The sequence below is a fragment of the Pelodiscus sinensis genome, chromosome 8 (genome assembly GCF_052426305.1).
Source record: "Pelodiscus sinensis isolate ZL-2025 chromosome 8, ASM5242630v1, whole genome shotgun sequence".
Lineage (NCBI taxonomy): Eukaryota > Metazoa > Chordata > Testudines > Trionychidae > Pelodiscus > Pelodiscus sinensis.
The window spans coordinates 43,497,500-43,524,628 of NC_143059.1; the positions used below are offsets into that span (position 1 = coordinate 43,497,500).

The following is a 27,129-nucleotide window of genomic DNA, read 5'->3' on the forward strand; positions in this document are numbered from 1 at the left end:
ATACTGAGCAAACTACGGGCTTGTGGATGTGAGGGTGCAGAAGTTCAGGTTGGAGGGTTGGGAGTATGATGGGCTCAGGACACAGATTTGCAGTATGTGGATTGTGCAGTAGTGTTGTGACAGAAGACTGGGGGTTTGAGGGGCTCAGGACATGGGGTTCTGGTGTATGAGAGGCTCAGGGTTGGGGTTTGTGCAGGGATGTGGTGGTGTTATGATGCTGCGGCCAGATGAGGGGGCTTGTTGGCCAGGCTTAATTTTTAATTAAAAAAAGTCCAACACAAATGTTTCAGCATTGTCTTTATTTATGGGAGGGGCGGGAAACCTGTTTTGGGTCAAGGGTCACTGACCCACAGAAAAATCAGTCGGGGACCACACAAGTGAGATGCAAAAAAAAAATCCCAAGGCCTCCCAAGCCTCACCGATGTGGCCCCAACTGAGACACCTTTCTACCCTGGCACCCCAGACCCATGGGGGGAGGGTAGATAGGACTGAGGTTCAACGCCTTAGGCTAGATTAACTCTCCTAGGGTTCCGAGGGTAGTGGAATTTGTGGGCCCCTCTGTACTCTGAGGTGGAGCCAAAAATGAGGGATCTAGTATGCGGGACAGGGGATCCAGAGTGCCAGTGAGTGGGATAGGGAAGGAGTGCAGAATCTGGATGGAAAATAGGATACAGGAGCAAGCTGAAGGCAGGTGTATGGCCAGGAGGGAGGGGGCAGGTGTAGGGTGCTGGTGGGTGTCTGGGAAGGGTGCTGGTGGGACCCTGTGCAGGGTGCAGGTGGGAGTCTGGCCAGTGGGCAGGGTGCTGGTGGGGCCAAGGGCAGGTTGCTGGTGGAGCCCTGGGCAGAGGACTTGTGGGGGTTTGGGCAGGGGGACTGGGTACTCATGGGAGTCTGGGCAGGGCGAGGGGACAGGGACAGCTCGGCTGGTACTTGGGTGTCACACAGCTGCCTGCCGGGTCCGAGTCTCAGGAACCACATGTGCTGCTTTCCTCCTCCCCAACCAACCGGCACATTTCCTGAGCAGCTGGGTCTGTCGTGCTGCCAGGGACTTCCTGCGTGGTAGGAGGGAGGGAGGGAGAGAGGGAGGAGTCCTGGGACCATGCCAGCTCCAATTGCTCAGGCAGCGTGTGGCTGCTGTGGGAAGTGGAGGAGTAGGGCATGCACTGCCTGAGCAGTTGGAGCTGGCACAGTCCTGGGACTCCTACTCTTCTCCTCCCTCCCACCCCCACCCTGTACAGGAAAGCAGCAGGGGACGGAAATGAACCAGCTGTTTGGGGGAGAGTAAGCAGTGCACGTGCTTCCTGGGATGCATGCAGCTGTGGGACTTGCCCCCCTCACCTTCCCATGCTGCAGGAAGCCAGTGCTACCTCCATTTTCACAGGAGGTAGTGCCAACATGGGCTTTTTCAGTGGGGGGAATGGCAGAGGGGCTGGGTTGCCTCGTGCCTCCCTTGGAATTTCTTCATGCTCCCCGTGGGGCACACCCCTCAGTTTGGGAACCAATGTTCTAGGACATAAGTCAAGATGGTTTCTAATACTGTTATAGTGCTGCTGCATTAACTGGTACTTGTGGAACTCTGCAAGGAAAAAAATCTTAAAGTTAGCAGTGGGAAAACCTGATATGTTTTAGATGCTACACACAGCTTACTTGAGCTTTACCACAAGCAATTAGAAACTTGTGCAGAACTAATCCCAGACACACATAGGATCATAAAATCATAGAATACTAGAACTGGAAGGGACCTCGAGAGTTCATCCAGTCCCCTGCCCTCATGGCAGGACCAACACAGTCTATATAATCCCTGACAGGTGTCTGTCTAACCTGCTCTTAAAATATCTCCAGTGATGGAGGTTCCACAACCGCCCTAAGTAATTTATTCTAGTGTTTAACCACCCAGACAGTTAGGAAGTTTTCCTGATGTCCAACATAAACCTCCTTTGCTGCAATTTAAGCCCCCTGCTGCTTGTCCTATCCTCCGAGATGACTGAGCTATCCTTTCTATGATGGGAGTATGGCTATGAGACAGGGAATGTGGCCAGAACACCGCTGCACTCTAGTGGTTTGAAGTTACTGGAAGGGGCTGATGCATCTATGAGCAACTTAAATCCATCCTCAGGCTCCAGGTTACACTTTGTCGAGCCTCACAATGGAGGGAAACATAAATGTCACCTAAAGTCCTTGGAGCAAATTACCTAGCTATGAAGTATGCCTGCCCCACCTACCAACATGTAGAACACAGAGGACAGATGGAGATAGGGGCAGCAAAAACTGATTGCAGAATTGTCACATGAAATAGATTCCCCAAGATAGGATATACATCAGCTGTGAATTCACAGGGCATTGTTCAGGATACTACATTGCAAAGAATGGAGCCTGTTTGTGCTCAGGTTAATGACTGTAGTACAGGGCCCTGTAACTAAATGCCATGACAGATGTACAGCACAAGTTGTTGTCCAATTGTAGAAGACGACTTTGAGCCAGACTCTGAGCTCTGTTATATTGGTTTAAATCCAAAGTAATTTCATTGAAGTCATACAGTTATTACAGACTTACTCCCATGTAGCTGAGATTATTAGCTTGCCATTTTTGCAACACTTCTTTTTTTACTGTTTCTGATATTTTTTAAACAGCATACAGTTTTCTTCAGTCACAGATGGAAATGCAGATTGTGGATGTAGTACAGCAGAATTAAGCCTTCGGTTTTCTCACCTGAGTTTGCTATAAAACCTGTATATCAAAACAAATGTAATAATTCTGAACTCTGTTCAATTTAAACATTACATACTTTATATAAACATGAGCACTGCTCTGAGTATTATCTATTTGCAGGTGTCACTTGGAACTTCTTTTCTGTATTAAATGAGCAATCATCATTAGAAACATAAAATGTAGCTATGTTTGAAGGTTTCCCAAAATTTGTTTTAGAACTGTCAGCATGTGGGGAAAAAATAGCCCAGATTTCAATTTACTCTACATTTTTCTGGTATGCCAAATCCTGATAGTCAACTGTTTTTTCTGTTCTGTAATGTTTTGCCTTTATATAGTGTTAATTAGGACTCTTTGAAACTATCTGGGTACGTCTAGACTACAGGTTTTTGTCAACAGAGGCTTTGTCGACAGATACTTCCTATCTGTCGACAAAGAGCGTCTAGACTGCATTATGCAGATCAAAAAATCAATCAGCTTTGTCGACACACAGCGTCTAGACTGGTGGAGACACTATTGACAAAAGAAGGCACCCGGAACCACTTCTGGCGCAGGGCGTGGAGGCAGCATTTACTTCCTGGTGCTGCTGCCTGCCCTTTGCAGAGACGCTTGCTTAAAGGGAGCCCCCTGAATAGCCATTGCTCTGCTCTTGCAGCTACCTTGCTTACCTCCTAGAGGGTCAGCAAATGCAGCCTAGATGCTCTTTTTTGACAAAGGCTTTGCTGTGAGTGCCCTGCTTCCTGGGACACCACAGCAGTTTGTGTTTTGTTTTTTTTGGAGGTTTCCCATTTTGATCCCTTTTTTTGCCATGGAGCCAGAGCTGCCCTGGGCAGGCGATGGCCCCACACCATCATTCTGCAAGTTCTGCTGCATCTGCATGACACAGCCATGATACTCCTTCCCCATCTGGACCCGGACCAGAGATTTGAAAGCTTTGCCCAGGATGCAGAACTAATGCCCTTGCCTCCAAACTTCTTCCTGGAGAGGTGTTTTTTGGAGGTTTGACGCCAGCTCTGACTGGTGGGACCAGCTCGTTGTGGAGTTGTGGGACGACCAGCAGTGGCTCCGCACCTTCTGGATGCGGAAGGCCATGTTCCAGGAGCTGTATGCCTAGCTCGCCCCTGCTCTCCAACATCAGGACACGCACCTGCGCCCCACCATCTCCCTGGAAAAGAGAGTCACTATTGCTCTTTGGAAGCTCACAACGCCCGACAGCTACCACTCCATGAGACACCAGTTTGGCTTGGGCAGATCTATGGTTGGGGCCATGTGGATGGAAGTAAGTCATTCTAGGGGGACAGTCACTGCTGGGGGTGTGTGAAAAAGGGGGACTGTCAGGAAAGGGCAAGGAGGAGTCGTGGTTGGGGTGGAGTGAAAGTGGGAGGGAGCTCCTCCATTCACCCTGTGCTGCTCTGGGGGGAGGGAGGTCCTGAGGAGTGGATTTCCAGGGTGTTTGGGGGAGCAGGTTGGGGATGTGCTCCTCCCAAGAGTTCAGGCACCCTGTCTAACATTTTTCATGTCTGTCTATTTCTCTTAAATAAGCAACATTGTCTGTAACTGGAGTGGTGGGGGTGCTTAGAACCTGGAGGGGGTTCAGGTGGGACGGTGCTTCCCTGCTTGCAAGCTCCTGCCACCTCGCATGTGGGGACCACCATGGCCTCGGTGTTGGGTGGGGCGACTAACAGAGTGCTGGACAGGAGAGGAGAGGCGCACTTGGGTCTGGGAGGGCCAGGTGGAGAGGAGGACTGGGGGGAGAGGATGGTTGGAGGAGAGAGAGATGCAAAGGGAGACGGTGGTGGTGGGGCAGGGTCATGGCGTGCTGGAGGAGCGGTACCAGGGACAGGAGCAGGCAAGCCACAGACTTCATAGATTGTGGCACAAATTGAAGTGCGTTGCTGTACAAGCTCTTCCAGCAGACTATCATGCCACAGAGCTTCTGCCTCTGTCCTCTCTTTCAGGGTCTTGTTGAGATCCTGCTGGGCTGCCACATGCGTCTTCAGAACCTCTGTATAAGCACGCCACTGCCTGCGTCTCCTGGGTACCCGAGATGGAGGTGAAGTGGGGGTGCTGCAGCCCTCTTGCACAGGTGGTCCAGCTGTGGAGGAAAAGAGGAAGAGACAATCAGTCATGCGTGCAACAGCTATCCCCGAGGGCATTCCCTCTCTATAAGGGACTCTCCTTCAGACAGGGGACTCAGAGGTTCTAAAAGTAACACCATGTGTAAGCTGGGCATCAGCCTGAGCATCACAGGGGGCCCCAAAGTGCCAGTGGTACAATATGCCCCCCTCAAACTGCCAACCCACCTGTGTGTGTGGTGGAAATGGCTTCTTGCACCACGTGGCACACACCCACGTGGCACGCACACACCCACGTGGCACACTCTATCACTGCATGTGTTTGCCAGCTGCATGATGTCCAGGCTGAGCATGACACGTGTCCCTTGTGCATCACCCACTGTGCACCCACCTCCCCCCACCCTGTGTGTGGCACAACCTCACCGCATTCCCCTGCTGGTTCTTCCCTGATGTCCGAAGACACCTGGGAGACCTCTGGGGTCTGGGTGACTGGCTCCAGGGTGAGGGTCATAGTGGTGTCGTCGTCGTCCTCCTCCTCCAGCAACAGGTCTCGCTCTCCATATTCCCTGGACTGCTCCTGCTCTGGTTCATCCACCACAGGCTCCGATAACCCAGACTGCACAAGACACAGTTGTTTCCGGGCTTCCCCACCAACGAGAATGTGTGCCAGTTCCGCGTAGTACGGGCAGTAGTGTGGGGTTGCTCCAGAGCGGGAGCTCTCATCTCGGGCCTTCACATACCCCTGGTGCAACTCTTTAACTTTAGCCCACACTTGTGCGGGGGTGGTGCCCTCTCCTGGCCAGTCCCTGGGCCATGTGGCTATAAATTTCTGCATTCCTGCAGCGTGTGTGGAGGGCTTGTAAGGATTCCTCCTTGGACCACACCTCGAGGAGGCTCTTTATTTCTGTCCCAGACCATGACAGTGCCCGGCATTTGGAGCCCCTGGGTGGGTCCTCAGATGGTGTCCCTGGAAGGGCCAGGAAGGTCTTGGAGCTGGAACATGCCTGTGATCCTGTGGGACAGGAATGGCTGTGTGCTGTGGCTGGTTTCCTGCCACTAATGGCTTGCAGAGTGCCTATCCCTTTAAAAGATAGCTGCAGACAGGTACAATAGAGGTGCAAGGCATGCAGATGGACTGGTCACCAGGACTTCTTCCTGGAGGCCTTTTTTGTCAACAAAACTGGCTCCCTGCACCCACATACACACCTTTTTGTCGACAGAACTCTGTCGACAAAGGCATTATTCCTCATAGAATGAGGTTTACCTCTGTCAACAAAACTGCTACGTTCTGTCGACTTATTGTCAACAGAACGTGGCAGTAGCGTAGACGCAGGTATCGTTTTGTCGACAAAAGGCCACTTTTGGCAACAAAACCCTGTAGTCTAGACACACCCCTTATGTGCTTTTCCTCCATTTTTTTCTTTTAAAGTCAGCTGAGTGAATGAAAATCTATTTGGAAATCTGGACCTTTTTTTAAAAAATCCACGTTATTTCTATTTCAAAGTTTGTTTCCCTTTTTCAGCGTAAGTATGTAAACTTCAAGAAGCACAACCTGATGATTCTTTCTATGACAGTATGGCATTCTCTGTGCACGCTTGAAAGCTAGTCAGCTTTTACCTATAGCTGTCTTATCTTTTGTCTTATGTCTTCAGAGGTACAGTTTCAACCTGACCTGCTGAAATTGAAAATGTAACCTTCCCAAAATAACAGATGAGGGTTTCTTTGAGCTGACATTTTGCATGGGTCTGAATCGGGGAATCTGTAACCTAAAGCATGAAAAACATTGTAGCCTTCTAAGAGGCTATAGCAATTGAACTTTGTTGTATATGTTATCTCTGATCATAGTAGTTGTAAATAATAGGACAGTTTTAACAACAGAATGCACCTAATTGTCCTTAATGTGACTTTTTGACAATTTAACCCCATTTATAGCTTTTTTTCCACACTGAATCAAAATAACTTCAAGACCAAACAAAGCTGCTCTCCCAGGGCCTGGGCACAATAAATAAATATCTTGAGCACAGTTAATCCCACAGTGGTTTGTTCTTATATCTACAAAATCTAAAAGAGTTAATTAAGCATTCTGTCAGGCTGGGATAGTTTTATATGTACATTTGTCTTACAAAAATAATATAAAGAAGTGAGATGCAATAGACAGGTTATTTTAAATCAAGGCTGGGATTTTTCAGTGGAGCCTGTGGGAGAGAGATGGCTGACTCCCATTGTAATTAATTAAAAATCATGCCTATTGGAGCCTTGTTCTATTTTTGAATATGGATGCAGAGAAGTTCACTTGTGCATTTCTGTTTGCAGAATCAAGATCTAGATGTTACAGCATGAATCGGAGCATTTGTGTGTTAATTCACCAGTCCGGTGGGGATTTTAACACCTTCCCCTTTTTTTGAATAGTTTGCCTGGTGTGCCTATGTTAAAACAGTACATAAGAATAGGCTATGTCTACACTGTTTGTTTTTTGCGGAAGAGGAAATGCAGATGAAGTGCTAATTTGCAAATCTTGCACACTCATTTCCGCAAAAAGGAATGGAAGAGAATATGCAAGATGTTTGTGCAAAAAAAACCCCACAGTGTAGATGGGGCCATTTTTTGGGGAAAAAAAGCCTTTTTGTGAAAGATCCTGTAAATCTCACTTTTTGAGATCCACAAAAACCTCTTCCACAAAAAGATCAGAAGAAAATATGCAAATGAGAGCGCAAGATTTGCAAATGCGAGCTTCATTTTCCTCTTCTGCAAAAAAACAGTGTAGATGTAGTCTAAAACTTTTCTTAATTAAATTTTCATTTTTAGGTCACTTTAATTATGATTTACTTGAAAAATATTAAAGAACACATTAAATATCCTAGCAATATTTTGTAAAGAATATCAGAAAAAGAATAATTTAAACCCATTTCCAGCCCCTGACGTTTAAAACAGGCTAGGGATACCATTCCTCGTTACTTAATCAGAAGACATACCAGAAAAGTTTATCTAAGTAAGGAGGAATCAGACTCAGACTGACTATTAACTGATTATGACAGTGGATATTTATTGCAAGTGAGAATATTTAGTTCTCCTATGCTCTTGCTTATAGCTGACCTTTTTATAGGAGACCCCAACATTCTGTGAGGTTTTCCTATGCTTTTCATTTAGCTCCCATGGAAAAAGTTTCTACTCATATGTCAACAGACGAGAAAGACCAATTAATAATTTTAACAGTGGCAATCTCCAGTTTGCATAATCAGCCAATATGCCATTTACTTCTCCAGTTTGCATAATCAGCCAATATGCCATTTACTTACCCCTTTAAGTAACGAGGAATGGTATCCCTAGCAATAAGTGGGGTTGGTGTGCATGTATGTGGAGGGAATTTTTCTCAAATCTTCAATGCAGATGATAAAAACACTCAGACTTAAATAGCCTAATTATCAATAAATTTCAAAGCATTTGGCAAAGGAGCTGTATCATTATCCATGTTTTATTGATGGGGAAACTGAGTCAAGGAGCACTGACGTGCTTTGAGCAGGCCAGTGGCAGAGTTGGGAATTGAAAATAGGTCACCTGAGTCCCCAGGCCAATGTTCTACCTTCAGGCTATATTGCTTATCTGATGTAACTTTATACTGGAAGGCAATTACCACATGTGATACTAAAACTTTGACTACGTAGCCGAAATATTTTGGGAAAGACAGTCTGTAGCCGGTATTTGCTTATGGTAGGAATATCCACTTGCATATGTGGTGATGAAGAAATACGGGAGCAGTTTATAGTCAGAGGCATGGGAAGTAGGAATGCAGGAGGTGCTGCAACACCCCCAAGATGAGGGCTATCTCTGCACTCACTCTTAAAGGGGACATGTTGTGTTAATGCTGTTTTGTTTTGTTTTATTTTATTTTATTTTTTGCATAAGTCTTGGAGTCCAACTTTGTTCTCCCCCCCCCCCTTTTCTTTTCTTCATCAGAATTTTGTCCCAGTGTTTCTTTTGAGGGGTGGGGGGGCGGGCATTCGGTATTTTTGTTTCAACCATCTGGCAACCATATGTGGGGTCCCAGCTGTCAGTGCCAGACCTAGAAGGTGGTGAGATGCGCGGACAGAAGTAAGGGAAAGGGAATGCATCTTAGCACCCCTCCTCTAAAAAGTGTTCCAGACTAGCACCGGTGTTTATAGTTGAATTAAACACTGAGATAATCACCTTTGAGGTACAGGAGTCTTAGGGCATGTCTGTGCTGCAGTTAAGCACTGGTGGCTGGCTTGTGACAGATGATTCAGCCTCATGGGGCTATTTAATTGCAGTGTAAACATTCAGGCTCAGGCTGTAGCCTGAGCTCTGAGAGCTTGTGGGCGGAGAGGGTCCCAGAACTTGGGCTCCAGCTTGAGACCAAATGTCTATACTGCAGTTATACAGCCCATAACTCAAGTCCCTCAAGCCCAAATCGGTTGCATGGGCCAGCTGCCAGTGTTTAACTGCAGTGTAGACATACCTTTATAGGACAAGAATGACATCATTTTGCAATGATTAATTTTTTTTTCTCCCATTGCCCTCCCTATTTTCTCTCCACCCTTTTCTGTTGCTGTTGCCAGCCCTCTCTTTATTTCTTAATGTTAACGACTGCCTGGGGCATCTGTAGTAGTACTAGGAGGGGAATATTCATACTGAATGCTGAAATTCTGGTAAAGGGTACGCAGCCCAAGTTAGCAGGTTGTGTGTTGAGAATAATAGGAGTGAGGGGTGAAGAATAGGATCCCAGCATTAACTTATAATATCAGGCACACCCATACTATAAGTCTTCTGACTCAGAAGATGGTGGAAGTAGTGGAAACAGCATGATTTTTTGGTGAATGACTGCCCAATTAATGAATGCACAGGCCATGACCCCTCCTCCAGCTCACTAACAAAGCCCACCTTGGTGTTAATGGGCCCATGATGAAACTATATTCCACAATGCACTGCACGTTTGTGGAGTCTCTCTGTAGACAAGCCTCCTCCTGTGTAGCTGAGTATGAGATTTGTTACGCTCCTTGCCTGCACTGACTCTAGGCAGGAAGCTAGAAGAAAGCAGCATTTCATGTTTTATACCTGCCTAGTTCTAAAGACAAGACTAAGCCTAGGCATGACAGGGTTGATTTTAATTTCCATCACATTTTCATTTACAATTACAATGTTTTAATGTGTTCTTATTCCCATTACATCTTTAAACCAAAAAGTATATCTAAGGTGTGTGTATATATATGTCATGGCATTTCTGTTTGTGATTTTCATAAAGAGAGATTTAAAAAAAATAGAATTGGCTTTATAACTGTGCAAAGCATTCAGAATTATTGAGCCACAGATGTAAGTTGGAAATTCGTAGACTGTAGCATCTGACTTGCATTCAAATCCTATGGATAAAATTTTCATAAGGAACCTCTGTTTTAGCTATCTCAATTTTGAGAGCTCTACATAAAGTGCTTTCAGAACTTTTTGAAAAATCTGTGCAGTTTTAGGTGCTTAGTACTAGGTCCAAGCTTTCTCAAGATGGGCACCCCAAAAATAGCTATTTTTGAAAATGTGGCTACAAATTACTCAAGGGGTATGTGCACATCATAGTGGTGATTTAAAAAAAAAAAAACACCTTGCATTTGTTGTCCCCTAAATAGGGTTGCCGGGTATCTCGTTTTTTAATGGCCCATCTGATCAAAAATGGATCGGTGCTGCTGATCCAGACCATTGGAACTCCAGTCAGTGGTGAAGCAGGCCTAAGACAGGCTCCCTACTTGATCTGGCTGTAGGCCAAGAAATCAGCTGGCATTTCCTTCCCATGATAACTTAAGTCCTAGGCAGAGGTGCAGCCACAGGGGCTCCATATACTATCCCTGACCCCAACTGCTGTCTCTAAAGCTCCCGTTGACTGAAAACTGTGGCCAATGGGGGCTGCCTTAGATAAGCATCACATGGAGCTGTACCCCAAACCTAGCCCCAAGCCTACACCTTAACAAACTGCCCCAGCGTGGAGCCCCCCCCTCCACCCTAATCCTCTGCCCCAGCCCAGAGGTCCCCACACACTCTACCTCTTGTCTAAAATGTTCCAGAATTAAAATAAATCTTGAGTGGAAAACTCATAATAAAATATGTATACGACCCTTTAAACAGAAGTTTTCTTTCAACTGGTAAAACTATAACAATATTTAATCTGGTTGTGACTAGAGGCATTCTGTTTTGGACTCTTCTCTTGGGTTTGTTTTGGCTTAAAATTCAATTTATATTTTCAGAGTAGGTTAAAGACTGGATTTTTCTAGTATTAAAATGTATCCATCCATGCCTATGTTTATATATCTGTCCCTCCTTTTGAATAGGCTGCTGCTTCTGGGGTCTTTTGCTGGCAGCTCTGGGGGTATGTCTACACTACCACCCTAGTTCGAACTAGGGTGGTAATGTAGGCAACCGGAGTTGCAAATGAAGCCCGGGATTTGAATTTCCCGGGCTTCATTTGCATCTCACCAGGCACCGACATTTTTAAATGTCCGCTAGTGCGGACTCTGTGCCGCGCGGCTACACGCGGCACGGACTAGGTATTTCGGACTAGGCTTCCTATTCTGAACTACCGTTACTCCTCGTTTGCTCCTGGGGTATGCTTCAATGTGGATAGTGTCTTGTGGGCAGTTAGTTCCACAGGAGGAAGCAATATTTTTAAGTAAAATTAAAGTTGTAGATATAGTCAGCAAGCTTTTGGGATTGGCTGATTAATATTGCTTATAATTTGTCAGATCAAATTGACTTTAGAGTCAATGGGAATCTTTCCATTGATTTGAAAGGCAGTTGGATTTGGCCCTTTATTAGATTTAGAATTGTTATTTAGTGAATTTGAAGCTTTACTTATCCAATATTAGGAACTATCATAAAATTTTGACAATATTATCATGATAACTTAAGCCTTTAAGCTGCCAATAATTCATGCTAAACAATTGCTGAAAGGAATATAATGAAGGGAGGCTGTGTATCCTCTTCAGAGCCATGACAAATAGAATGTGTCTACTTTATTTGAGGTACTAAATAAGAGGTTATTAATGAACTAATGTGGTAAATGTTTTTAAAAAAAAAAACAATCTGAAAAGAGCTATAATTGCAATAACTGAAACCATTTTAAAATCCAAGAGTAAGATAGAGGTTTAAAATAGAATTGAAATAGGTGGTTCTTGTTTTAAGTGACTGTTCCTTCATTGTATAGCATAACTTCACTATTTATAGCCAGAGCTTGTCAAATAGACTAGTTTTCACACTAGCTTTTATTAGGATTAAAAATAAATCCTGTTAAGAAAAATATTGTGAGTCTACTACACACGCTTGTTACCAATTAAAATCATCTTGCTGCCCAGAAATGGAGCAAAATCCAGAAGTCCTTCCCCTGTGAATTTTGCTTCAGGAAGGACTTAAAGGATTGAACATCCAGTTCACAACATTCAAGCATAGTTATCTTGGTGCAGATAGATGTTGTAGTTTTTTTAATTATTTTTTCAATGTTGCTGTGATGTTATAGCTAAGTTTCCAAATAGCATATAGAGGAGTTTCACACAGAGTATAGTTTGAATATTAGTAAAACAGTAGGAATTTTGTTTAAAGTCTATTTTGTGGGTGGATATGGTCCTAGCTGGGACCTGCATCCCCCTTAGCAACGTGGGAAGGGCAGGATAGTTGCAACTGACAGAATGAAAATCCCTGCTCTCTCTTAATATCTAGTTTTCCTCTGTTTGAGGCTGAATTAATAGTAAATAGAGCCCAGATCTATCCAAACTTCCCCCCATGCCCCAAGCAAATCTTTGAGTCCCCTGAATATATTCTAGTTATCTCTTGGAAATAAACTTTAGCTTTGCTTGGAGAGACTAAGGATTCTACTCCCCTCCTAAGTCGCTTGCAGCAACCCCCAACTCAGCTACACATGTGAGCATGCACACAATATACTACTTTGACCTTTCATAACAAATCCATTCATAGTAGTTTACTCTCTCACTTCACATTGTTGACACAGACTCCATCTCTCTTGCTGTAACACAGGGCTACTCAACTTTGTAAGCCCCAGAGACCACAATGATACAGCACATGCTGAGGGCTGTAACGTAAGTGTGGTTGCATACACAGGCAAATGTATATGCAAATAGCTTCTTTCACACTGATGGGCATGAATACAATGATTAAGGCAAGACTACACAAAATGCAGGCCCCATTTAAGTCAGATCTGCTGCTATTAATAAAATGCAATACTTGCCCAATTTCCACCCATATGACATCACTTTAAATGAGCAATGAAGTCCAGGAATTTAACTACTAAAACACATAGCAACAGAAGTCCATTATATTGACTTGCCATTGAGGAGCGTGTTGCCAGTGGAGGCCATGTTCAAAGGATCCCACCTGTGGGCCACATGTTGAGCCCAGAGTAAACCCAAACCTCATCACAGGCCGCAAACAAACAGGCCGCGTATGGAGTAGCCCTGCTCAACACATTTGTTGTGTCCATCTCCTTACTGATCCAAAGGGCTTGCATCCCAAGCTTCATGCCTTAATTCACTCCTTCTCTTGCTAGATACATATTTTTCTGTGCTACAAGTCAAGGCTTCATCCCATAGCCCATTGGAGAATGAATTAAAGCATCAACTTGATGTTTTTATCCTAGCAGTGAATTTGGGGAGATGCATTGATCCTCCAGAATATCATGGAATCATTATTATCGGCATGTCTTAAATAGCAAGATGTAAAAAGCCTAGTCTAGTGTTTGAGTTGTCAAATATTCTCCTGGATTAATCATAGCTCTGAACAAGAAAATGTCAATTTTCTGTTTTACTGTCCTGAAAAAACCGAGTGGGAGGGATGGAGTAAATGGCTTTAGATAACTTTTCTCCTCTGTAGTTAATACTAGGTAGAAGTCTGAGTTCACCTATGATGCATTCATGCGCATGTACAGTGATAGTAATTAGTCTTATTTTATTTTGCAGATGCTTCAGAAACTTGTTTGTTCGCCCCCTGTTCTGTCAACCAACTCCTCAAGAAGGGAATCACCTATTATTTCGCTACCCAAGCATAACCAAATTTTGAACTAATGATTCTTCTCCACATGGCCTTCCTCCTGGTGTCAGCTTATCTTTTGCTGACTCACACTCAGGGTGCTCCTGTAGAGAATGGGGCCCTGCTGGAGACTCTGAAGTCACAAATAGGATTTTTCAGTAATAAAAGTGAACACTATTCTGCACAGGTGAGACCTCCTGGCACAAACCGACGAATACCTCAGACAATCATTATTGGAGTTCGTAAAGGAGGAACCAGGGCCTTATTGGAAATGTTGGATATTCATCCTAATATTGTGGTAGCAACCACAGAAGTCCACTTCTTTGATTGGGATGAGAATTATGTTAAAGGAATAGACTGGTATAGGAGTTTGATGCCGTTTTCTTATGAAAATCAAATTACTATTGAGAAAACACCAGGCTATTTTACCTCACCACAGGCTCCAGAAAGAATTCATGACATGAATAGCTCTATTAAACTGCTGCTCATTCTCAGAGACCCCACTGAGAGAGTAATATCTGATTATACCCAAGTATATTACAACAGACTAGAAAGCCACAAGCGTGTTCAGCCCTTTGAAGAAATTGTTATTAAAAATGGAGCACTTAATACCAAATACAAGGCTATTCAGAGAAGTCTTTATGATATCCATATGGAAAAGTGGCTTAAGCACTTCAACTTAGATCAGATTCACATAGTGGATGGCGATACTTTAATCAAGGACCCTCTTCCTGAGTTACAAAAAGTGGAAATGTTTCTTAATCTTCCTTCCAGAATTGTTTCTTCTAATTTTTATTTTAACCAAACCAAGGGGTTCTATTGCATTCGAAGTGATGGAAGAGAGAGATGCTTACATGAATCCAAAGGGCGCCCCCACCCTGTTGTCAACAACACTGTTTTAGAGCAACTTTATTCCTTCTTCAGAGAGCACAATGCAAAATTTTACAGAATGGTTAATCATTCATTTGACTGGCATTAATACATTTGGAATAAACATTTCTTAAAATGTCCTGAAATAAATTATTTTCAAAGTTACCTTTATAAACTCTCTGGGGTTGCTCAGACTGAAAACTCAAGAAGTGGTTATTTTGGAAACAATTTGTCTATTTGCAGCACTGGTGCCCTTTAAACATGGGAGAAATAAGTTGGATTATACTTGTGTACAACTATTCTGGGCCAGAATTAGACCTTCGTTTTACTGCTGCAAATCCATTACTTTCAATGGAGTGACTTTAGATTTACATATGTATGATTAGCATTTGAGTCCCTTTGGGAAAATGACTGCTTTCAGTAGTGTACAAAATACAAATAGTTGAAGTTGTATCATTCTAACTGTTCTGTCATTTTTGTTGGTAGTATTTTTTTATATCGTGCCAAAATAATGGCATTGATTTCTAGAACTTTCATACAGTACTATAATGACATGTGTTAATACTGGGGATTCCGAAAGTGCTTCCTTAATTTAAAATCTGTTGAAGTAGCTATTTATTGTAAAGTACTTCCTACTTAAATAACTAACATATAATAAAGGGGCTCCAGTCCAACTATGGTTTTGAATACCTACCAGCTGTGTTGAAGCTCCTTTTTATATAGGATGTTAATATTAAACCACTCACTCATTCATTACTTGGATGCAATATCTTCAAACTACTGAAGAAAATTAACAATTTGAGGAACTTACTATTTTGGGGTTCAGGAAGCAAATAGATGAGGATCCAAAACATCCTTGGTTTATATAATATCGATCTGCATAATAAATACATCTGTAAACAAATTTCTTATTAGATGGTGACAATTGTACAACTGTTCATACTTTTAAAGAGAAAACAATTTTTCATTAATACTATCTTGTTTGTATTTCTGTGGCTAATTGTTCTATTGCTCTTTTAGATTTAGTTTACGTATCTAATTTGACATATTCTTTACTGAAAAAATATTAATTGCCTGCTCTCCAAAGCATGGAATAACTTTTTCTTTGTAGTTCCTATTTGCAGATCATGAGATGTACTCAGAGTTGAAAGTAATTTCATGTAATAAGTATATATTATGGTATAGCACTCACAAGGTATCAAATTCAAGATATCAATTATGATTTACTCAGATTTCTATAAAGTCTATATTCATGAATAAGGAATTGTTTGTTCATTATCATTTCAACAGCATTATGCTGGTCTCTTTTTAGGTTCCAGCTCTTCTCATGTGTATCAATATTGAAAAAAGAAAATTTAGTCTAATCATTCTGGCAGGAGCTATTTTGCCAGTTATAGTTATCCTGAGAAATGTACTAACATTTACATTTAGGTTTTGGTCTTAATTATCATAGTATGAAAAGTCTCTTAAAAATCACCCATCAATGTACAAATAAGAATATTTCGTGGGATTTAACACATACCTGCTGTATCTACCAAAAGACTTGGCCCCAGTGAGGTAGGAGAGAAGAAGAAAATATAGTTTTCATGATCTGTTGGAACATTGCTTGTCAGTAACTCCAGTTTTACAGTGATAGGTGGTGAGACAGCCACATTAGTCTCACTGGTACGAGCGGGAGTTCTGCTACTCATCCAATAAACTGGGAGGTGTTATCTGCTAGCTGTACCCATTACTGATAGTTTGTACCACACCACAGCTAGGGTGTGTCTAAACTACATGGCTCCATTGATGGAGCCATGTATATTAGGCTGATTGGCAAAGGGAAATGAAGCCGCGATTTAAATAATCGCAGCTTCATTTAAATTTACATGGCTGCCGCGCTAAGCCGACAAACAGCTGATCAGCTATTTGTTGGCTCAGCGTGCTAGTCTGGACGCTCCGCACTGACCTGAAAGCCTTTTATCGACATCCCTGCTATGCCTCGTAGGACAAGGTTTACCGGGGATGTCGATAAAAGACTTTCATTTCGACAGGGGAGCGTCCAGACTAGCACGCTGAGCCAACAAATAGCTGATCAGCTGTTTGTCGGCTCAGCGGGGCAGCCATGTAAATTTAAATGAAGCCGCGATTATTTAAATTGCGGCTTCATTTCCCTTTGCCAAACAAACAAATCTACATGGCTCCGTCGATGGAGCCATGTAGTTTAGACGTACCCCTAGTGACCACAAATCTCTGCTCTGTGAGAAATGTTGACTACTGAGTAGTAACAGTGGCTGCCTTCTCTGGAAAAGATAGTTTATGATTAAATTTTAAGTCTGTTATATAGGAAGACAGAGTAGCTGATCTTAAAGTCACTTCTGGCCCTAACATCTGTGAATCCAGTACTTTCTGCACTGGGCTTGTATGTATCTTGAAATTCAGCCAAAGTAAATGGGAACTGAAGCTATTCAATCCTTCCACCATGGGTTATCATTTTCTTACATCTGCAGCCAACTCCTCTTGAGGTTAAGTAGAATCATCCCCACACAGAATTAATGGAAAATATATCCTTAATCAAAACCTCTCAAATATAAAAGCAGAATGTTAAATATTGTGCAGAGCCACTTGTATTTTCAGACTAATATTTAAATTACCTACTTTTGCTATGTATGTGTATATAAAACAGATTTCAGTAATAAGAGCCAATCACACACTCACCATTCAGTGAGCTTTTCCAATTATTCTACTTTTCTGGAGTATCCTTATTTAGTAAATCTCTGATTTGTAAGTGTGGGTAAGTACATCTGAAATAGAGGAATAAATAACTATAGTCCAACTTTGGTTTAAAAAAAAGTCAGAATTGTATCTTTCTAATGAAAGGTCTCAGTGGAGTAAGAGTCTGATTAGTGTCTCCCACTGTAGTCAAACAAATAGTAAACACCATATTGCAGAAGAGGTCATTCCATTAACTTATAGCATTAATCATTCCCCAGTATTACTTTCCATTACATATGCCTTCTAACATTTTGACTGTACCATTTTTCACACTTTAGGCAAGGTTTTATTGAGGTTAGGTCTATTTAATTGTATCAAGCAAGTGTAATTTTTTTTCCTTAGTGAAAGATGTAAGTTGAAGACAAAGGCTTGCTTATAGCAGTTGCCAATAACAGAAGATCTTACAAGTCTGTATCAAGTTCCTTTATAGGCTTCTCAAAGAAAGCAAATATCTTTCTATACATTTGCCTGCAGGCATCAATACAGATTTTTTTCCATTTTTTTTCTCTGAGGTTTACAGATAATCTTTAAGCGACTAGTATTCAGGAACCACCAGTTGGCTCAAAACCTGTGTGCATCTGTGAAAATGTTACTCTGTTTCTGAAATTTACATTTCAAGGAGTGCTGATCTGTATGGATTAGTGATGCATAAATCTACCTGATTTGTCAGCAAACTCTTCATCCATTTCTGCTCAGCAGTTCTGGGAAGAACAGTTAAGGGACTGAATTCAATGAGCTCCTTACAATTTACTAATACTGGGAGAAATATTTTATGCATAGTATAATGTTGTTGATCAACTTTTGTGTTTAAACCCCTCTGAAGTTTGGATTTGGGAATCCATTTTAAAAGATGCAGCTTAACCTTTGAAATTATAGTTGCAACCTTCACCACAACCTTTTCTGCCTAGTGAATACTGAACTTCAATTATAGACTCCATTTCAGTCTCTGAAACATTCTCCTGCAGGGCTGATTTTTTCCATACATCGACTCAGTCAAAAGGTGACCTCCCCCCCCCCCCATACATATAATAGAAAATCTATGTAGCCATCTTTTAGCTATATAAAACTAAACATAATAATTTTACCTGGTAAGGTAATTTATTTTTTAAATATGTAACTAAAAATAGTTGAATTTTGAAACCTGCCGTTTAAATAATGCTTCTTGAGGGTGTATACATACCATCAAGTTGGAGAATTTTTAAATGTCAGGAATGACAAATATCAGTTCTTAGCAGAAATTGTTGAAGCATTCCTGCCCTCCCTCCACCAAAAAAACCCAAAACCTCTCAGGTCATCGAAATGCTCATTCTTCTGACATGGGCTGCCAGCCTGAGGAACTGCTTCAAAAACCATTTTCACAAGAGAGAATGTTTGCAAGATTGTGCAGAAATTGTTTCAAACCCTGCCAGTAATATCTGACACACAAGAGGTTGTCGTAGGTATAAAATATTTCAGAGATGGAGGATTTCAGAAGCTCTCTAGCATTTGGCAACATCCTGCAAATTTTAAGCTTTCGCTTTAAATAGTGTTTCAGTTGGCAAGATACAGCTGTTTATGTTTTAATAGCTTTGCTGTTGTGTTTTCCTACACAGCCTTAAGGAGAATTGATACCAGCCAATCAGCAGCAGCCACAACAGTGTGAATTTTTTTTCTTCTTTTCCCCATACGTGCCCCCTATTCATTCCCAAATAAGAGATTTTATTTTACAGCCTAACTGTACAGATTGGACCTCACTGGTCCAGTTTCTGTGGGATCTGGGTGGTCCCGAATTAGGGGATTTGCCAGACATGGGAAGGTCCCTCTTCTTCTGACCCATGCTGCCACTGGGTTAGGGTGCCAGCCTGTCCCCAGCCTCTCTAGGTGCTGCTGGGGCCAGAGCACCATGGCCAGAACTCCGCAGCGAAATCAGAGCTTTGCAGCCATCTGGCTCTGTGACTGGGGCCAGAGCTCCTTGGCCGCCATTGGGGCAGAGGTATTTTTGGCAGAAAAGCCTGAAGAGTTTTTCTTAGAGGCGGACCAAGTGTAGCTACAATAGAGTAGAATATGATACAGGCTGGGTGAAAACAGATAGAAAAATGACATTTTTCCACTCAATAATACAGCTGAGTAATCAAGTATTTTTGTCCTGCACAGGAAAACACTACTGTGAGCTTTTGGAAAAACTAGATCTCAGATTTCAAATGAAATAGCAAAGGTGTAAGGTAAATCAATCTCTGAAACATACATAAGCTGCATCAGACTGTTCTCTACAGATGGAAGGTTTCAAAAGTACCTTTGTGACTTTGAAAATTCCACTCTCCTCTTCCAAGGCATACCAGGAAGGGCTAAAAATAAAGTTTTCAAATGTCGTCTTAGGGCTAGAGTCACAAGGAGGACATGGGTCTCTTCCCAGATGGCAGCCAGTGAAGCAAGGCCCTTCCTAAGGATTGACAGGTACTTAGGGCCCAGCTCCTAATGCATAACTTCTATTGGATGCTGACTGACACATGGGAGGGAGGTGCCTCTCTTCTATACTGAGTCTCAACTGAGAGCTCTTTCCTAGAAGTCAGTCCCTAATCCAGAGCAGCCCCCTTTCTCACCAAAAAAAAAAAAAAGTCTTGAGCAAGGTTATTATCCGATAGTCAGGAGGAGAGCAACTAAACACCTGGTGGCTACGTCTACACTGGCATGATTTTGCACAAGAACTCTTTTGCGGAAGAGTTCTTGTGCAAAAACTCTTCCAGAAGAGAGCGTCTACACTGGCATGTGCCTTTGCGCAAGGGCTGTGCTTTTGCGCAAGAGCATTCATGCCAGTGTAGACGCTCTCTTGCATAAGAAAGCTCTGATGGCCATTTTAACCATAGGGCTTTCTTGCGCAAGAAATTCATGTTGCCTGTCTACACTGGCCTCTTGCGCAAGAACAGTTGCACAAGAGGGTTTATTCCTGAGCGGGAGCATCATAGTCCTTGCACAAGAAGCACTGATTTCATACATTGGAATATCAGTGTTCTTGCACAAGAACTCGTGGCCAGTGTAGACAGGCAGCAAGTTTTGGCGCAAAAGCGGCTGCTTTTGCGCAAGATCGCACCAATGTAGACACAGCCCTGGGCTATGTCTACACTGGTGGCTTCTTGTGCAAGCACTCTTTTGCGAAAGTTCTTGTGCAAAAAATCTTCCACAAGAGCATGTCCACACTGCCATCTGCTTTTGCACAAGAGAGGCTATGGCAGTGTGGAGGCTCTCTTGTGCAAGAAAGCTCTGATGGCCATTTTAACCATAGGGGCTTCTTGCACAAGAAATTCATGTTGCCTGTCTACACTGCCCTCTTGTGGAAGAGCTCTTGCGCAAGAGGGCTTATTCCTCGTACGCAGAGGAATAACTCGTCTGGAAGAAGCCCTGTTTTACAATGCTAGACTGCAAATTTACTTGCGCAAAAACGCTTGTGCAGTGTAGATAGCAGGCAAGTTGTTGCACAAGAAGCTGCCAGTGTAGACATAGCCCTGCAGTAGGCCTGCTTCCACGGACACAGGTCTTGGGCTGTAGGACTGCCAGGAGGAGGGTTCCATAGCCTGGGTCCAGCCCAAGTCTGCAGGTATAGGCTGCAATTAAATAGCCCTAGCCAGCCTCAGGTGTTTATGTGCAATGGAGACAGGGTGGCTGTGTCTAGACTGGCAAGTTTTTCCACAAAAGCAGCTGCTTTTGCAGAAAAACTTGCCAGCTGTCTACACTGGCCGCTTGAATTTCTGCAAGAACACTGACCATCTCATGTAAGAAATCAGTGCTTCTTGCGGAAATACTGTGCTGCTCCCATTTGGGCAAGTCCTTTTGCGCAAGAGGGCCAGTGTAGACAGCTCAGATTTGTTTTGCGCAAAAAAGCCCTGATCGCAAAAATGGCGATCGGGGCTTTTTTGAGCAAAGGCGCGTCTAGATTGGCCATGGATGCTTTTGCGAAAAAGCGTCCGTGCCAATCTAGACGCTCTTTTCCGCAAATGCTTTTAACAAAAGTTTTCCGTTAAAAACGTTTACGGAAAATCATGCCAGTCTAGATGTAACCAGTGAGTACCTTTGTGGAGCTAGCCCTAAGGTCCTACATTCCTGTTTATAGGCTTCACAGCTGATGTGCTCCTCAGAGTCCTAGCACAAGTTGAAGCCCTGGTGGTGATTTCCAAACTAGGTGTCCCCTCCCTGCTGATTTTAAAAGTGGGGCCTGAATTTAGCAACATGGGCTGAGAGCTGGAGATAGGCGTGGCCCAGTCTACCCAGTAACCCAACAGTTCTGGCAAGTGCCTGGATGTAGAAGCCTCTAATCTGGAGTCGGGACTTGAACTTGTCACCCTACACAGTGTGAGTGCTCTAATGACAGCACACGTTGTTTTGCTCTAGTCTAAAGAATAGTGCCACCCTCCAGTAGGCTGGTGGTTAGGGCGGCTAACGGCCCATAGTTATGTGAGACTTGAGTTAAATCGCCTGTTCCCACTAAGCAAGGAGCTGGGTACAGGGTTTCTACATTAGAGCTGAGTGCCGTCACCACAGGGCTACTAGATAGTTGAGGATGCGTCTCATGAGACAAGACTGATGCTGGTTTGGTGCCTAACTCTGGGAGCTGGTTCGTGGCTGTGCATCCCAAACAGAGGGATGTACCACCCATCAGGCTGGAGCCCTAAGGAGCAGATCGGTGGGAGTAAAGCATCTCACCCAGAGCTCAGAAAGTGGACTGGGCCCCCACAGGTCAGCTAGGCAGAGAAAGCGCCTAGTGCAGGAACCCTGGCAGGGCTTAGGCTTGAACTAAGCACTGGGCATAAAGGCTCAAATGATAGTTCTTGGGGTCACACCATGGGAGGGAGAATGTCATGTGGCCAGAGGTTCAATTTCTTGTGCCACATAATGCTAGTAACTGGAGGAAGCCTCTTGAGGCCTCTCCCATGATGAGAGTCTAGGATTCCCTCTAAGCTGCGCAGCTACCTGATAAACCCCACACGGGCTCAGGGCTGCCATGCACAGAATTACGATGCCGGGGGGAAAGCTGCCTTCTCCAGCCAGGAGAGAAGCGCCCCTACTCCAGCCCAGCCTAGCCCAGCCCATCCTCACGGGACCTGGCAGAGAGGCGCTTCTCACCTGGCCCATAGCTGCTGAAATGAGAGAAGACTGAGTGGCGTCCTCTTTCCCAGGGGAACTTAAACCACTCATCCTAGGTCCATCCTGCAGCCCCAGACACAGACTTATACCCCAACCAGAGCCCTCAGCCTTGAGCACCATCCCAGACTCCAAACCCCTCAGCCTCATCCCCACCACAGATCATCTATGTTCAGAATGAATTTTGGCATGTGCACCAATATGGCAGTGATGTGTCACACATTATCTCCATTATTGGTGCACATAACAAAATTTATTCCACACATGGACATAAAATATTAGAGGGAACCATGAGGACTTCACTGGAAAGGTGAACATTCTTCCCACAGTGCAGTGAGAAGACTGCAAATGGTCGTTTAAAAAAAATCTCTGTCCATGCACCAGGGCCATCACCACCCATCCTATTTTGTAAAGCAACACAGCTGGAAGAGTCCATTTATATGGGCTGTCCTTTTACAGGCAACTCTGCCCCTGCCATCTACAGAAATGCACATTTTCTTTTGTTTATGAAGTTGGCTAATCTTTTCCTCCATATTGGAAGCAAGACCCTTGTCATTTCACAGCTGGAAACCCACACACACTTTATGCTGGAGGGCGCAGCAAGTTTTTATTCTATCCTCTTGCTAGGAAATTGTCCTTCTATTGGAGTAATTATTACACACACAAGAAGGATTTAATTTGTGAGTCCCCTTAGGTTGTGAGTGTTGTAGAGCTAATGGCTTTGTGAATTGTAACTGCTTTACAACCTACTAATTTATCACCACAGGCTCTTAACTTGTGCTACTGCCTCCCCTCTATCCATGGCCTAGGTAACAATTACCCGCCTTTTCAGATAATGACAGGCTTGGCTTTGCAGTTAGACTCCTAAATCGCTTAGGATTAGATTCACATAAAGACACTTTGGCATTTCAGGGCCTCAGCCCTAGGCATCATGTTGTCCTGCAGGCTCCTTACGCATTATAGGGGGAGAGTTATGTAGTGAGCACCCCTAAACATTTCCTACTGGCTAGTTTAAGTAGCTGTCTGCTCAGCCAGCTACGATTTGGGAATCACATTCTCAGATGTTTAACTCCCCAGCCATTGCATTGGCAGGCACTAGCTCAGGATTGTGGATTTCTCTAGGCAGCAAGGCCTCTGAAATGAGGCTCAAAATTGCACTGCCTAAGTCTGCTTTGTGGAGCTTGCCCTAAATGTTGAATCAGCTTTCTGCAGCTTCTAGTTTCAATGGGCCAGTAGCCACAGAGGCCCATCTTACCATGATGCATTAGTCTTTTCCAAAACAAGTAAGAACTGTCCCACATGTTCAAGATTTTATGAACCCTTCTCTTGATTTCCTGTGTATTATGATCAAAGGGAGGAGGAATACATTACTTAGCTTAATATTAAAGCCTAAGGTATTTATTTTACATAAGCCCATCTTCACTGTCACTCACCAACTATCTTTGATTTCCCTCGCTTTTTTCTAGCTTCTTCTCTGTGCTTTTAAATTTTGAATGAATCCTAACTTTACTAATTCATGGAATAAATAGTTTTGACCTTTAAATTGCACCTCCCTGGGCAGAGAGAAGTAAAACCAGAAACAGTTCGCTTTTCTGTAGCTTTCACAACTGAACAGTGTTAGAGCTATGTTGGATTAGTGTCGCAGGAGACCAGATATGTAAACCGGAAAACAATTAAAACAAAATCAAAATATCCTTCCCTAACAGTCAGATCAAACAAAGCAATTGGGTTGTTATTGTAGAATAAGTAGAAAAGCCAATTAATCTCCAATTTTTATATACAACACAATAAAACAGACAGCTGCTGTAAATTGGCATAGCCTCACTGTCTTTAGTGGATGTTTCCCCAAATATTTATTATAGCTCTGGCAGATGTGTTATGGAATGTTGAGAAGGAAGAGGTACATTACAGTCACTGGTACGTCAGTGCGTGCAAAAAACATACTTTCTGGGTGCCAGGTGGAATGACTGTATTTTCTAAAATACAAATATAGTATCTCTTAATGTATGAATTAAACATATGATAGCAATGTTAATGATAATATGTAAGCCATTTCTCTCTCAATTTAATTTATCAGTAGAATTAAGTCAGTGAATGACAAGCAATAAACTGTGTTTTCTAACTTCACATATAAATGAATATATTTACTGCTAGGAGGGGGAAAAGTTTCCTTTATTTGCATCTCTGGCCTCATTCTGTCAACATATCACACAGATTGCTGGATACACACAGAGATGCACTCTGGCAATGCTAGAGAAGGGTCCTCCTTTTCCTGCTGTCTCTTTCAACTTATTAATAATAGGATGATGCTTCTGGCACATATAAAATAAATTAATATTGAATTAATTCAATTCTGACAAGATTTCAGGAAAACACATTGCAGATTCCACAGACATGAGATCAGTCCATTTAAAAAAAAAGAGTAAGAATGTCATTATGTTTATATCTGTATCTATATCTATAAATTGCCTAAAGCTGAGCTAAATGATAGAGCATATTCCACATTCTCCAACATGCCTTCAAAGATGAGCCACCAGTTTATAAAACAGAAATATAGTATTTGCAACACTTACAGTCACACTGAGGAATACTTTCAAACAGCTATTTATTTTTACTTTAGATAATTTGTTATTTGAGCTATCAAAGCAACTTCTTGTAGCTGCCGTTTCAAAATTATGCTCAGTGGCAATTCCTTTGTTGTTTAATGGTGATAATTTAATTTTAATATAAAGCTTCTAGACCTGAAAATCTAGATTAATTTTTGCAAATGCTAATTCAATGAACCCAGAAACCCAGTGGCTACGTCTAGACTGGCATGATTTTCCACAAATGCTTTTAACGGTAAATTTTTCCATTAAAAGCATTTGTGGAAAAGAGCGTCTAGATTGGCATGGACGCTTTTCCACAAAAGCACTTTTTGTGGAAAAGCGTCCGTGCCAATCTAGACACGGTTTTGCACAAGAAAGCCCCAATTGCCATTTTCGCCATCGGGGCTTTTTTGCGCAAAATAGTTTTTAGCTGTCTACACTGGCCCTCTTGCGCAAAAACATTTTCAGAAAAGGGCTTTTGCCCGAATGGGAACGTCAAAGCATTTGCGCAAGAAGCACTGATTTCGGACAGTAGAACGTCAGTACTTTTGCGCAAAATCAAGCGGCCAGCGTAGACAGCTGGCAAGTTTTTGCGCTAAAGCAGTCGCTTTTGCGGAAAAACTTGCCAGTCTAGACGCAGCCAGTGTGTATGCCAAACTTAACACAATTCATTTTAAGTGTAGTGTTCTTTACTTCCTTTATTTGCTTGTTTGCAGAATTTTATGGATGACAAGCATATATCCACATAATCTAGGTGTGTTAAATTCTATCTCGTGGTTTTGATGTTAAAAACATAGTACGCCTGAATAAATATTGTAGCCTGTACAGTATGAATGCTGTCGATGAATAGATCAAAGTAGACAGTACAAACTAGGTGACTGATTCTGGAGCCCATGAAACTCCCACAGAATGTAATATAGTGATAGAAATGTAGCCGTGTTAGTCTGGTGTAGCTGAAACAAAAAACAGGACTATGTAGCACTTTAAAGACTAACAAGATGGTTTATTAGGAGATGAGCTTTTGTGGGCCAGACCTACTTCCTCAGATCAAATAGTGGAAGAAAATTGGTATTTATGGTTGTGACAAAGGAGACAATTAAAAAAATGAACACATATGAAAAGGACAAAATCAAATTTCAGAACAGAAGGGGGATGGAAGGGGGGAAGGTAAATGCCTGTGAGATAATCAAGACAGACCCAAGAAAAACAACAATAGAACACCACTTGTCATCACCCACAGCCCCCAACTTAAATCTGTCCAACACATTATCAATAAACTACAGCCTATATGGGAACAGGATACTAAACTCCAAGAGGCTCTGAGAGACAGACCCAGTCTCCTATAGACAACCACCTAACCTCAAGATAATTCTTACCAACAACCACAGGACATACCACACTAATACCAACCCTGGTACCTTCCCTTGCAACAAACCCCGTTGCCAGCTTTGTCCATATATTCACTCTGCTGATACCATTATTGGACCTAACCAATTGAGTTATAAGATCAAGAACACATATTCCTGCGCATCCAGAAATATAATTTATGCTATCATATGCCGAAAGTGTCCGTCTGCTATGTACATTGGACAAACATCTCAGACACTTCGCCAAAGGATCAATGCCCACAAAACAGATATTAGACAGGATCACAAAGAAAAAACAGTTTCTTGCCATTTCAACCAGAAAGGACATTGTCTCAACGACTTTACCTGCATCCTGCTTCAAAAGCCTTTTAAAATGGCACTTGAAAGGGAATCCTCTGAACTGTTATTCATGCTAAAATTCGACACTTTACACCGCGGTCCTAACAAAGACTCTAGTTATCTTACCCATTACAAAGATAGCTTCCCAAATTACCACCTCTAATATCACTATCTCACAGACATTTACCTTCCCCTCCCCCCATCCCTCTTCTGTTCTGAAATTTGATTTGTCCTTTTCATATGTGTTCATTTTTTTTAATTGTATTCTTTGGTATACCGTATTTTCCA

At 42.8% G+C, this 27,129-nt stretch overlaps 1 protein-coding gene across 1 annotated transcript in view; it reads left to right on the forward strand.

Moving 5' to 3' along the window:
- The window catches only part of LOC102460581 (heparan sulfate glucosamine 3-O-sulfotransferase 1-like), a 101,738-nt gene extending 85,797 nt beyond the window's left edge, over positions 1-15,941 (forward strand). Inside the window, exon 2 of the mRNA XM_006121021.5 lies at positions 13,742-15,941. Coding sequence (XP_006121083.2) covers positions 13,846-14,790 — 945 coding nt within the window. The 5' untranslated portion in view covers positions 13,742-13,845 and the 3' untranslated portion in view covers positions 14,791-15,941. The remainder of the gene's footprint in view (positions 1-13,741) is intronic.
- The last annotated feature ends 11,188 nt before the right edge of the window (positions 15,942-27,129 follow it).